Raw genomic sequence first — 14,362 nt, 5'->3', positions numbered from 1 at the left:
TGATACTAAAATTTCAGCACCCAAGAAGGCCTATAGAATAGCTCTGTGACTGTTTTTTAGAAAGTCTCTTTGGGAAATCAGATTCGGTTCGCCTTTTAACCACTGATGATAACACAGCAAACTAAAAAGGCAGATCAGTTTTAGAGAAAAGTGATCCACCATGAGGTGTGGGTGTCCTTGGATGAACTCCCCAACAATGATGCTTTTCATGCTTGGCCACTAATTTAAAAACCTGTTCTCTTGTTGAGGCTAAATGGTGACTTGCTTTCCGTCTGGACCTTCTTTTTTTGTTTGTTTTTCATACTTATATTCAAACTCTTTTACACAAATGAAAGTTTACCCTTTTTTTTGAACAACTCCCTCTCCTCTTACCCTTCCAAAGGGATAAGTTGAAACTAAAAGATTTGTTGCACAGTCACATGGCAGTTTCAGAAATTCTTGAAAATCCCATACCGATGGATAGCTTAACTTTCCCTAGCTTCTGCAATGCCATTGAGGTCTCAAGCTCATATAAAGAGTTATTGGCGGCTTTTTCTTCTTTTTTTTTAAAAACACTAAATCTGCAAAGCTTTTTTCTGGTGATTATGGAGAACAGCACAAGTGGTAGAAAGTGGGCCACTGGAGGTGGCAAAGAACTTCTTTTTTCCTACCCACAAGCCCTGAAGAAACTCTGCCAACAAGGATTAATTTGCTCATGAGATCTTACTGTGGTTGCCATTAAGAAAGAAAAAAAAAACCATCAGGAACAGCAGGGCAGAAGCATTTCTGAGCTCGGGGGAGAAGAGTTGGGTTTTGTGGTGGGAAGTGGGGTGTTGGTTTTTCTCTCCTACAGTGACGAGGCTGACAGCATTTCTCTCCCTCGGACTCTGTGTGGACATCTGAAGGCCAGCCCGGAAGGAGGATAATCAGTAGCTTGTAGTTTTCTGTAGTTTGGCTTTATTAAAAGCAGGGGAAAGATTTCATTTTAAAAAAGCCTTCAGGCAGTTCCCTGGTGACCTCATGGTTAGGATTTGGCTCTGTCACTGCAGGGGCTCAGCTCCATCCCTGGTTGGGGTATTGAGATCCAGCGAGCCACGTGGAATAGCCAGAATATGGGCAAGAAAAAACGTGTCGATTCGATCCTTTCCCAGTTTTTAAGAAAGCCTTGGACAACAGCATGTCACCCCATTGGTGGTGTGTTTGCACATTTCTGTCCTCATACTTGGGTTCCATAGATAAGTTAGGCAGACCCCGGCAACTTCAAACTCAGAGGGTCCCTCCTCGCAGAGTTATTCAGCTCCCAGTTTCCTCCAGGAGAAGGAAGCAGTGGACTTCAATTAGAACAATGTTTTCTACGAAGCTTCACACTAAGCCCCTCAACAAAAATTTCCACCAGCCACCAGGCAAAATATGGCAGACCCTGAAAGCTTCAGACCCAGGCGGAATGCACCCCCGACTACCAGGACCCCCACCAAAGGTCAGCTCAGGGCTGCCCTGGGTCTTGTCAGCTGCTTGGTGGGGAGAGAAGGAAGCAACCCGAGGGGCCAGGGCAACTGGAAGAAGAGGGGCTGGGAGGGGTGGGTGGGGGGCTAGACGGCAGAGGCAAGTCCCGGTCACTGATTCCTGAAGTCCTGCAACTTCTGGGAAGCCCCCATTCTCCCACCTGTGCAGATGACGACCCCTTAAGCAAAGCGTTTAAATAACTTGCTTTCATGCGACCTGATTAAGCTATTTAAAGTCTTTAAATAGAATCTAAGCGTTGTATTTAATCCTTGAGTAAAATGAAGGATTTTTGTCTGAGCCTGGCCGCCTAGCCCATGGTTCCTTCCACCACCCCCGACCCCCTCTCAGAAGCCATGGGTAACTGGTAATCCTCTTATGAATGAAAACGGGGGACTTGCTCGAGGTGAGCCTGTGGCACTCAGCCAAGTAACAACAGCTGTCACTCTCTCTCGTTTAATCCTATAGTGGAGTACGACAAGGAGTTCTCCCCTCGCCAGCGACACCACAAAGAGTTCAAGTTCAACCTATCCCAGATTCCTGAGGGTGAGGCGGTGACGGCTGCAGAGTTCCGAATCTACAAGGACTGTGTTGTGGGCAGTTTTAAAAACCAAACTTTTCTTATCAGCATATACCAAGTCTTACAGGAGCATCAGCACAGGTATGGAGGCTCAAGGAACCCCAAAGGGTCGGGCTGGGCCCCGTTTCTCACCCCATCACCCTGTAACCCCAAGCGTGTCTGGGGAAGGTGGCTTGGAGTTCAAGGGCAGCCCACGGGCGTGACGAGGGATGTGTTCCCAGTGCTAGTTTAGCGGGCGAGAAGATACTTTTGCTTTTACGGTGAAGATTTCCCAATAGTTTTCTTTTCTGAAGCTAGCCAGTGAATAGTAATTACTAAGCACCCTTTGTGATCAGAAACAGAACCGACTAGGAACTGGTTCCCACTATTGCTTAGGCTGTCTTCTGAATGGAGGGTGAGGGTGGCTGACAGGTTCATACTTGAAAATTATATGAGGATGCTTACAAATGCTACTGAGTCAAGTGAATAGAAGGCTATGTGCTAGTGATACAATATATACGTATATTTTGGTTGGCCAAAAAGGTCATTAAGATAATTGCATGAATGAACTTTTGGTCAAAAACCTGAATGAACGTTTTGGTCAACCCAATATAATGTCTTTGAGAGAGTGTGTGTGTGTGTGTATGAATTAATGTGTCTGAAATGTATTTTTTTAATCATGTAGATGCGACAGAACAGTAGACTTGATTTTTTTCCATGTCTGTATTATTCTTTTTTTTTTTAAATTATTTATTTTATTTTATTTTTAAACTTTACAATATTGTATTAGTTTTGCCAAATATCGAAATGAATCCACCACAGGTATACCCGCGTTCCCCATCCTGAACCCTCCTCCCTCCCCTACCCTCCCTCTGGGTCGTCCCAGTGCACCAGCCCCAAGCATTCAGTACCGTGCATCGAACCTGGACTGGCGACTCATTTCATACATGATATTATACATGTTTCAATGCTATTCTCCCAAATCTTCCCACCCTCTCCCTCTCCCACAGAGTCCATAAGACTGATCTATACATCCGTGTCTCTTTTGCAGTCTTGTACACAGGGTTATTGTTACCATCTTTCTAAATTCCATATATATGTGTTAGTATACTGTATTGGTGTTTTTCTTTCTGGCTTACTTCACTCTGTATAATAGGTTCCAGTTTCATCCATCTCATTAGAACTGATTCTAATGTGTTCTTTTTAATGGCTGAGTAATACTCCATTGTGTATATGTACCACAGCTTTCTTATCCATTCATCTGCTGATGGACATCTAGGTTGCGTCCATGTCCTGGCTATTATAAACAGTGCTGTGGTGAACATTGGGGTACACGTGTCTCTTTCCCTTCTGGTTTCCTCGGTGTGTATGCCCAGCAGTGGGATTGCTGGATCATAAGGCAGTTCTATTTCCAGCTTTTTAAGGAATCTCCACACTGTTCTCCATAGTGGCTGTACTAGTTTGCATTCCCACCAACAGTGTAAGAGGGTTCCCTTTTCTCCACACCCTCTCCAGCATTTATTGCTTGTAGACTTTTGGATCACAGCCATTCTGACTGGCGTGAAATGGTACCTCATTGTGGTTTTGATTTGCATTTCTCTGATAATGAGTGATGTTGAGCATCTTTTCATGTGTTTGTTAGCCATCTGTATGTCTTCTTTGGAGAAATGTCTATTTAGTTCTTTGGCCCATTTTTTGATTGGGTCATTTATTTTTCTGGAGTTTAGCTGTAGGAGTTGCTTGTATATTTTTGAGATTAGTTGTTTGTCCGTTGCTTCATTTGCTATTATTTTCTCCCATTCTGAAGGCTGCCTTTTCACCTTGCTAATAGTTTCCTTTGTTGTGCAGAAACTTTTAAGTTTAATTAGGTCCCATTTGTTTATTTTTGCTTTTATTTCCAATATTCTGGGAGGTGGGTCATAGAGGATCCTGCTGTGATGTATGTCAGAGAGTGTTTTGCCTATGTTCTCCTCTAGGAGTTTTATAGTTTCTGGTCTTACATTTAGATCTTTAATCCATTTTGAGTTTATTTTTGTGTAAGGTGTTAGAAAGTGTTCTAGTTTCATTCTTTTACAAGTGGTTGACCAGTTTTCCCAGCACCACTTGTTAAAGAGATTGTCTTTAATCCATTGTATATTCTTGCCTCCTTTGTCAAAGATAAGGTGTCCATAGGTGTGTGGATTTATCTCTGGGCTTTCTATTTTGTTCCATTGATCAATATTTCTGTCTTTGTGCCAGTACCATACTGTCTTGATAACTGTGGCTTTGTAATAGAGCCTGAAGTCAGGTAGGTTGATTCCTCCAGTTCCATTCTTCTTTCTCAAGATAGCTTTGGCTATTCGAGGTTTTTTTGTATTTCCATACAAATTGTGAAATTATTTGCTCTAGCTCTGTGAAGAATACCATTGGTAGCTTGATAGGGATTGCATTGAATCTATAAATTGCTTTGGGTAGTATACTCATTTTCACTATATTCTTCCAATCCATGAACATGGTATATTTCTCCATCTATTAGTGTCCTCTTTGTATTATTCTTGTTTCCTGAAATGAGGCCACACCATTTTACAAAAGAACTGTGTTCTTGGGGCTGCCTAGCAAGTAAAAGAATCCTTCCATGGGGTGATTTTTTAGAGCATTGGAGGGGCTAAGGGATGAAGTAGTACAGCATTTTATTTCAGTCCTACAGAGACAGAGAACAAGCCTATGACCTTGAAATTTTGCTTAGTCCTTAGGGCTAAGCTGAGTGGTTTGGTCAAATGGAGAGCTTGGGGCAGAGGTCAGCACTGCCCGTGGTTCTCGTCGGGTAGCAAGTGGGAACTTGGCACGTGATAGGATTTTCTGGCAATAATATGGTAAATCTGAAGATAAAAGTAAGAGAATGCAAAGGGAAGGGAACTCCCCACCCCTTTGTTTATGGACTCTATTAGCTTGGGTTTCATAAACCAACTCCAGATTCTTGCTTTTGGTCCTGGAAGTCTGTTGACTTCCCAAGAAGGTCCAAAAGTCTCGGCCAAGAAGGTCCAAAGGAATGAGTTTCGTTTCTCCTGGACTTACGGGTCTGTCTCAATACACGCACTAAAATAATAACAAATGTGAACTTTGCCCCACACAAGAACTGTTTTGAGAGCACTGCTGACATTTGACCCTGATGCATATTCAGGTCCATTATGAGGAAAGTGGAGAAGGAAGGACGTGCCAGGCTTTGGGGACACACGCTGGTGTGGGCATACACACTGACCACTGTAGGTGAATCTCAGCCACATGATAATACGTAATAAGTGAAATAGAGCCACTGTGGGATCTTTATTACAGACCAAAAGTTCAGATTGGAAGGGAAGTTTTCTGATGTCTGATTATCACTCCTAAATTAAAATATATCGATCAATTTAACTGTTAAGGGCCTCTGTTTAGAAGTAAATTCTTCATTGCTAGCTTTTCATCTTTCAGTATTTCAGAGAAATTCAGTATTCAGTGATTCTTTGGAATAGCTTGGTTTTGTCGTCCAGTCCCTAAGTTGTGTCCAACTCTTTGCAACTCCATGAACCGCAGTACACCAAGCTTTTCTGTCCTTCACCATCTCCCTGAGTTTGCTCAAACTCATGTCCATTGAGTCAGTGATGCCATCCATCCGTCTCATCCTCTGGCATCCCCTTCTTTTGCCCTCAGTCTTTCCCAGCATCAGGGTCTTTTCCAGTGAGTGAGCTCTTCGCATCAGGTGGCCAAAGTATTGGAGCTTCAGCTTCGGCATCAGCCCTTAATGAGTATTCAGGACTGATTTCCTTCAGGATTGACTGGTTTGATCTTGCTGTCCACGGGGCTCTCAAGAGTCTTCTCTAACACCACAGTTTGACAGCATTAGTCCTTCGGTGCTCAGCCTTCTTTATGGTCCAACTCTCACATCTATTTATGACTAATTTAGCCATTGACTTTCAGTTTGCCTAATTATCAGTCTCATTGCCTTTCTGTGTTGGAAATAATCTGCTGGTGCCTTTTTGGCTCAGACTTCTGTTTGGAAAGCATAGTTTCCTCTGTTCTGCAGGATAAGCTTCATGGTGAAAACACTGGATTGGAGCTTTTGTGACTATGAATTTTTTTTCAAAATTATTATTATTTTACCAAAGAGAGAGAGTACACGCTAGCAGACTATTTGTGAGGTTTACATTGAGCTTCAGCCAGAAGTGAACAGCTGCCTTGAGCTTCAGATGCTGGTGTCAGGCTTCCTCCAGGCCAGCAGTGAGCTTGGAAAACAGACTCCCCAATGGTCCCAACCTTTGATGACTCCCTGTCAAAGCTGTAATCGCTCTGCCTTCTAGGACGGGAGTATTTGGCGATGGATATGTTTAACTTTTGTGCATAGGAAAGGGGAAATCCTGGGAGAATTGGGAGAATTTCGTGCTTTTGAAGAGTTCCAGGTTGGCCAGGAGGAGATTGTCTTTTCTTATCAGTGGCCTGGAGCCCAGAATGCCTGTGGCCTCCTCGTTTTCTTTCAGAGGCCTCCAGATTGAACCGTGGGACCCCTTCTGGGGAAGGTCCCATCTCCCCATCTGTACCATCTTGGAGTGTCTTGGCTAAAAAGGACTCTCCCAGCTCATGAAGAAACATAGCTGTCTAATCTGTGTTTCAGTGAAATTTGTAGCATCTGATGGATCAGCTTAAGACATGTGTGTGTTGCAAAAGAGTTGGCCTCCTTGAAAAAGAAAAAAAAAAAAGGCAGGTTTTTCATTGCTGAGTCATACCCTCAGCTGGGGCTGAAGGAGTTCTGTGTCAGACCTCCTGCTATAAAGGGCAGCTAGGGAGTCTGACCCAGGGAGGGTCAGGAAAGATGCTTGGAAGGGAGGCTTTTGCTGTGAACTCTGCAGAAACCTCATGCCTCTGGTAAAAAATCACTGAACCAGGTAAGTTAAAAAACAGCGATGATTAGATGGTGTTTGTTGAAGCAACTGATACATTATTCAAAACCTGAGAATAAGCCTAGAGATGAAATCTAAGTCCTGAAAAGAACTGGAGCAACTCGTGGAGTGGAGAGGGGTTGGCAACCCAGAAGCACACATGTGCTCTTTGTAGTCTGTTTATTTATTTTTAACTTTTTATTCTGTATTGAGGTATAGCTGAGTAATACTGTGGTAGTTTCAGGTGGACAGTGCAGGGACTCAGCCATACATATCCATGTACCCATTCTCCCCCAAACTCCCCTCCCATCCAGGCTGCCGCATCACAGGGAGCAGAGTTCCCTGTGCTCTGTAGTAAGGTCCTTGTTGTTTACCCATTTTATTTTTAAAAATAATTTATGTATTATTTTTGGTTGTGCTGGGTCTTCATTGCTAGGCGAGGGCTTTCTGTAGTTGTGGTGAGAGTTACTCTTCATTGTGGTGCACGGGCTTCTCACCGGGGTGGCTGTTCTTGTTGGATCACCAGCTCTAGGGCCCTCGGGCTCAGTAGTTATGGCCCGGGGCTTAGTTGCTCTCCAGCATCTGGAATCTTCCCGGACTAGGGATCGAACTTGTGTCCCCTGAATTGGCAGGTGGATTCTTATCCACGGTGCCACCAGGGAAGTTGCTTTGTTAGTTACCCATTTTAAATACAGCAGCGTGTACGTGTCTATCCCAGACTCCCTAACTCTCCCTTCCCCCCATTTTTAACTCTGTAGTATGGAGTGGGGTTGGTAGTTTAAGATGAGTTTGCTGTTAAAATCTGATGTTAGGAATTGTTATATGTTTATGATGACCCTGGTGGAAACTGGCAGTTATATCATGCTCAGAGTTTGGGAAAAACCTTCCCAAATCCCTTCCTTAGAGTTTAGCCATGACCGCATCAGACAGCTGGGTAGGCACTTTACGCTATAGGAGGATGAAATGTGGCGTATATACATTGTGTCAAGTCCAGATTAGGCCTAAAGTGTGCTCTGCTTACTCAAAGTCACCCCCATGCTGTGGGGACAGTCCCAAGGTGAAGTGCCAGAAGGAGGGAAACGGTCCCCTTATGGCACGTCTTGCATCTTCAACTCCTCAGCTTGGATAAGAACATCTCAAGGATGCTCCTGTTTGGGTAGCACAGGAGACAGCTCTGGGTAAAAATGTGTCTGTTAGAATTCAGGCCTTTGGCTCTTGAGGACTCCTGGTGGGAAAAACCTCTGCAAACCTTCATTGATCTATTGGTCAACCATGGATGTGTTAGCAGCTTTTCCAAAGGAAAGGTGTGGAGGCGATGAAAGACTAAATCACAGGTAAGTAGTTGTACTTAGTCACGGTGTGGTGTTTTTGTCCATTTACTTTGCATTTTCTCCTGCAGCGCGTCCATGCTAAGCTGTCTTCATACTTGGAGGGTAAAGGCTGCTCTGACTAACTGTCAACCTTTTGTTATCACGTGTGGCAGCGTGATGGAAGCATGCCGCTCAGTTCATAGGTACTCGCGTGCCTTTATACTAATAGTGCGATTTGGGGGCCTTTAGGAATACCGTTCTCATCTGTATTTCTTATTTGGTTAAAGATATACTTTACCTCTTAATTCACTTTTGTACATCTGGAAGTCAAACAGCATCTCTTGGAAGCCAGACAGAAATGTTTTCAGTGTCTGAAAGATGGTTCTGTTTGGTCCATGGGTCGGCCCCACGTGCCTCTGCTAGCTGTGAAATTCTGTACTCTGGGCATGTATATGTCGCTTGGCAGTGATAGTGTGTCTTCTGTGTGTGTGATAACTTTCTTTTTTGTGTTTTATCATGGTGCAGTCTTTTGTAAGACATTTAAGGGAGAATTAATTACCAGATCGAAAAGTCAGTTCCTCCTGGTATAAGCAACAGCACAACTTACTCCTCTGTTTGCAAACAGAGGGAGTGGGAGGCAAACAAACAGAGGCAAAGTGGGAGTTTTTTTGTATAGATATAGTTTTCTCAGTTTGGATCATATGCTTCATCCTAATTTTAGCATCGTTTTTAGCACTGGAAGATGTGCAACTTTGAATCAAGGAAGCAGGGCAATTCTGTGGTGGAGTTGGTTTTTAAAACCGAGAAAGATTTCCTTAGGCTGCCCAGAGGCTATGCTGGTGGAGTCCCCAGGAAGAAGGCCAGACTGAATTATTGTTTATGTGACTAAGTTCATCAATTCTGACCTGTTTTTAAGATAGAATATAATTGTCCCAGGAGAGAAAATAACTGTCGAAAGGCAAAAGCAGTTTTCCAGAATTTTAAATTTGACACACTTCTCTGAACCATTCACGGAGATCGGAAACAGAGGAATCAGTCAGGAGGGTCTTGGAGAAGAGTCCAGGTTGGGACAGGTCTGAGTCATGATTAGATGCTGAGAGCCTGTGAGATATGGAAGTATTTAGACCAGCAGAATGAGCTCTACTCTATAGTTCTGGGTATTTGAGAACGATGGACGTCGATTAGAGAGTTTAGATATAAGACTAAAAAAACCTAGTTGACCCGGGACCGCTTATTGAAAATACTGTCCTTTTTCCATTCACATCAGTGGCATCTTTGTCGTAAATCATGTGACCACTTAAGTGTGGGTCTGTGTCTAAGATCTTTGTTCTGCTCTGTTGGTTGATTTTTCTCTTCTTGTACCAATATTATGCTCTTGAGTCTTTTAGTTTTAAGGGAAGTCTTGATATCTGGCATGTAAGTTCTCCAAATTTGTTCAAGCTTTTCTCGGCTGTTGATGGTCCTTTGTAGTTCCATGTATACTATAAAATCAGCATTTCAGTTTCCACAAAGAAGCTCTGTGCTGAAATTCTGAATCTACTTGGAATTTTGTCAGATTTAGAGCTCAATTTGGGATGAATTGACTCTCGCTAATTGTGAGTGGTCCAGTCCAAGAATGTTTATTTAGGTTTGCTTTTAACTTCTCTCAGTAACCTTTTACAGTTTGTGGGGGTCTTGAATGTTTTTATTAGAATTATTCCAAGTATTGAAGTTTCCATCCTATTGTGAGTGGTATTGTTATCTTTTAAAAATTTCAGTGTCTGATTATTTTTTGCTGTACCCATAGAAATAACAATTGATTTTTAGATATTGATCTTATATCCAGCAACCTTGCAAATGTACATAGTCTAATAATGTTTCTCTGCACTATTTTAGAATTTCCATGAATATAATCATGTCATCTATAAATATTTTTAATTTTTCATCATAGTTCTTATATTTTTGCTTCTGTTATTGTGCTTGCTGGACATCCAGTGTAATATTGAATTCCATTCAGGTTTCTGGTAGGTTTCTAATCTGACATTGGAAATCTGTCAGATTTCTGATCTAAGGGAGGAAGCATTTAATCTGTACCATTAAGGACAATGTTTGTTATAAATGTTTTTGTAAATACTCTGAATAGACTTAGGAAGTTCTCCTCTATTCTTACTTTGCTATGAGTTTTTTTTTTTTTTTTTTTTAACTTGGTTTTTTTTTTTTTTTCTCTAATTTTATTTTATTTTTAAACTTTACATAATTGTATTAGTTTTGCCAAATATCAAAATGAATCCGCCACAGGTATACATGTGCTCCCCATCCCGAACCCTCCTCCCTCCTCCCTCCCCATACCATCCCTCTGGGCCGTCCCAGTGCACCAGCCCCCAGCATCCAGCATCATGCATCGAACCTGGACTGGCAACTCGTTTCCTACATGATATTTTACATGTTTCATTGCCATTCTCCCAAATCTTCCCACCCTCTCCCTCTCCCACAGAGTCCATAAGACTGTTCTATACGTCAGTGTCTCTTTTGCTGTCTCGTACACCGGGTTATTGTTACCATCTTTCTAAATTCCATATATATGCGTTAGTATACTGTATTTATGTTTTTCCTTCTGGCTTACTTCACTCTGTATAATAGGCTCCAGTTTCATCCACCTAATTAGAACTGATTCAAATGTATTCTTTTTAATGGCTGAGTAATACTCCATTGTGTATATGTACCACAGCTTTCTTATCCATTCATCTGCTGATGGGCATCTAGGTTGCTTCCATGTCTTGGCTATTATAAACAGTGCTGCGATGAACATTGGGGTACACGTGTCTCTTTCCCTTCTGGTTTCCTCAGTGTGTATGCCCAGCAGTGGGGTTGCTGGATCATAAGGCAGTTCTATTTCCAGTTTTTTAAGGAATCTCCACACTGTTCTCCATAGTGGCTGTACTAGTTTGCATTCCCACCAACAGTGTAAAAGGGTTCCCTTTTCTCCACACCCTCTCCAGCATTTATTATTTGTAGACTTTTGGATCGCAGCCATTCTGACTGGTGTGAAATGGTACCTCATAGTGGTTTTGATTTGCATTTCTCTGATAATGAGTGATGTTGAGCATCTTTTCATGTGTTTGTTAGCCATCTGTATGTCTTCTTTGGAGAAATGTCTATTTAGTTCTTTGGCCCATTTTTTGATTGGGTCGTTTATTTTTCTGGAGTTGAGCTGTAGGAGTTGCTTGTATATTTTTGAGATTAGTTGTTTGTCCGTTGCTTCATTTGCTATTATTTTCTCCCATTCTGAAGGCTGTCTTTTCACCTTGCTAATAGTTTCCTTTGATGTGCAGAAGCTTTTAAGGTTAATTAGGTCCCATTTGTTTATTTTTGCTTTTATTTCCAATATTCTGGGAGGTGGGTCATAGAGGATCCTGCTGTGATGTATGTCGGAGAGTGTTTTGCCTATGTTCTCCTCTAAGAGTTTTATAGTTTCTGGTCTTACGTTTAGATCTTTAATCCATTTTGAGTTTATTTTTGTGTATGGTGTTAGAAAGTGGTCCAGTTTCATTCTTTTACAAGTGGTTGACCAGATTTCCCAGCACCACTTGTTAAAGAGATTGTCTTTAATCCATTGTATATTCTTGCCTCCTTTGTCGAAGATAAGGTGTCCATATGTGCGTGGATTTATCTCTGGGCTTTCTATTTTATTCCATTGATCAATATTTCTGTCTTTGTGCCAGTACCATACTGTCTTGATAACTGTGGCTTTGTAGTAGAGCCTGAAGTAAGGTAGGTTGATTCCTCCAGTTCCATTCTTCTTTCTCAAGATCGCTTTGGCTATTCGAGGTTTTTTGTATTTCCATACAAATTGTGAAATTATTTGTTCTAGCTCTGTGAAGAATACTGTTGGTAGCTTGATGGGGATTGCGTTGAATCTATAAATTGCTTTGGGTAGTATACTCATTTTCACTATATTGATTCTTCCAATCCATGAACATGGTATATTTCTCCATCTATTAGTGTCCTCTTTGATTTCTTTCACCAGTGTTTTATAGTTTTCTATATATAGGTCTTTTGTTTCTCTAGGTAGATATATTCCTAAGTATTTTATTCTTTCCGTTGCAATGGTGAATGGAATTGTTTCCTTAATTTCTCTTTCTGTTTTCTCATTATTAGTGTATAGGAATGCAAGGGATTTCTGTGTGTTGATTTTATATCCTGCAACTTTACTGTAGTCATTGATTATTTCTAGTAATTTTCTGGTGGATTCTTTAGGGTTTTCTATGTAGAGGATCATGTCATCTGCAAATAGTGAGAGTTTTACTTCTTCTTTTCCAATTTGGATTCCTTTTATTTCTTTTTCTGCTCTGATTGCTGTGGCCAAAACTTCCAAAACTATGTTGAATAGTAATGGTGAAAGTGGGCACCCTTGTCTTGTTCCTGACTTTAGAGGAAATGCTTTCAATTTTTCACCATTGAGGATAATGTTTGCTGTGGGTTTGTCATATATAGCTTTTATTATGTTGAGGTATGTTCCTTCTATTCCTGCTTTCTGGAGAGTTCTTATCATAAATGGATGTTGAATTTTGTCAAAGGCTTTCTCTGCATCTATTGAGATAATCATATGGTTTTTATTTTTCAATTTGTTAATGTGGTGTATTACATTGATTGATTTGCGGATATTGAAGAATCCTTGCATCCCTGGGATAAAGCCCACTTGATCATGGTGTATGATCTTTTTAATGTGTTGTTGGATTCTGATTGCTAGAATTTTGTTAAGGATTTTTGCATCTATGTTCATCAGTGATATTGGCCTGTAGTTTTCTTTTTTTGTGGGATCTTTGTCAGGTTTTGGTATTAGGGTGATGGTGGCCTCATAGAATGAGTTTGGAAGTTTACCTTCCTCTGCAATTTTCTGGAAGAGTTTGAGCAGGATAGGTGTCAGCTCTTCTCTAAATTTTTGGTAGAATTCAGCTGTGAAGCCGTCTGGACCGGGGCTTTTGTTTGCTGGAAGATTTTTGATTACAGTTTCAATTTCCGTGCTTGTGATGGGTCTGTTAAGATTTTCTATTTCTTCCTGGTCCAGTTTTGGAAAGTTGTACTTTTCTAAGAATTTGTCCATTTCTTCCACGTTGTCCATTTTATTGGCATATAATTGTTGATAGTAGTCTCTTATGATCCTTTGTATTTCTGTGTTGTCTGTTGTGATCTCTCCATTTTCGTTTCTAATTTTGTTGATTTGATTTTTCTCCCTTTGTTTCTTGATGAGTCTGGCTAATGGTTTGTCAATTTTATTTATCCTTTCAAAGAACCAGCTTTTGGTTTTGTTGATTTTTGCTATGGTCTCTTTTGTTTCTTTTGCATTTATTTCTGCTCTAATTTTTAGGATTTCTTTCTTTCTACTAACCCTGGGGTTCTTCATTTCTTCCTTTTCTAGTTGCTTTAGGTGTAGAGTTAGGTTATTTATTTGACTTTTTTCTTGTTTCTTGAGGTGTGCCTGTATTGCTATGAACTTTCCCCTTAGGACTGCTTTTACCGTGTCCCACAGGTTTTGGGTTGTTGTGTTTTCATTTTCATTCGTTTCTATGCAAATTTTGATTTCTTTTTTGATTTCTTCTGCGATTTGTTGGTTATTCAGCAGCGTGTTGTTCAGCCTCCATATGTTGGAATTTTTAATAGTTTTTCTCCTGTAATTGAGATCTAATCTTACTGCATTGTGGTCAGAAAAAATGCTTGGAATGATTTCTATTTTTTTGAATTTACCAAGGCTAGCTTTATGGCCCAGCATGTGATCTATCCTGGAGAAGGTTCCATGTGCGCTTGAGAAAAAGGTGAAATTCATTGTTTTGGGATGAAATGACCTATAGATATCAATTAGGTCTAACTGGTCTACTGTATCATTTAAAGTTTGTGTTTCCTTGTTAATTTTCTGTTTAGTTGATCTATCCATAGGTGTAAGTGGGGTATTAAAGTCTCCCACTATTATTGTGTTATTGTTAATTTCTCCTTTCATACTTGTTAGCATTTGTCTTACGTACTGTGGTGCTCCCGTGTTGGGTGCATATATATTTATAATTGTTATATCTTCTTCTTGGATTGATCCTTTGATCATTATGTAGTGACCTTCTTTGTCTCTTTTCACAGCCTTTGTTTTAAAGTCTATT

General features: G+C 40.9%; 1 protein-coding gene across 3 annotated transcripts in view; it reads left to right on the top strand.

Annotated features, from left to right (window-relative positions):
• BMP6 (bone morphogenetic protein 6) overlaps window positions 1-14,362 on the top strand; it is a 161,375-nt gene that overhangs the window by 121,852 nt on the left and 25,161 nt on the right. For all 3 annotated transcript variants that reach the window (XM_070778433.1, XM_019985909.2, XM_070778434.1), the window contains exon 2: window positions 1,948-2,140. In XM_070778433.1, the coding sequence (XP_070634534.1) occupies window positions 1,948-2,140 (193 nt within the window). The remainder of the gene's footprint in view (window positions 1-1,947; window positions 2,141-14,362) is intronic.

Source organism: Bos indicus, chromosome 23 (assembly GCF_029378745.1).
Source record: "Bos indicus isolate NIAB-ARS_2022 breed Sahiwal x Tharparkar chromosome 23, NIAB-ARS_B.indTharparkar_mat_pri_1.0, whole genome shotgun sequence".
NCBI lineage: Eukaryota > Metazoa > Chordata > Mammalia > Artiodactyla > Bovidae > Bos > Bos indicus.
Note: the sequence above shows the minus strand (reverse complement) of the source record. Positions and strands in the feature narration are given on the sequence as shown.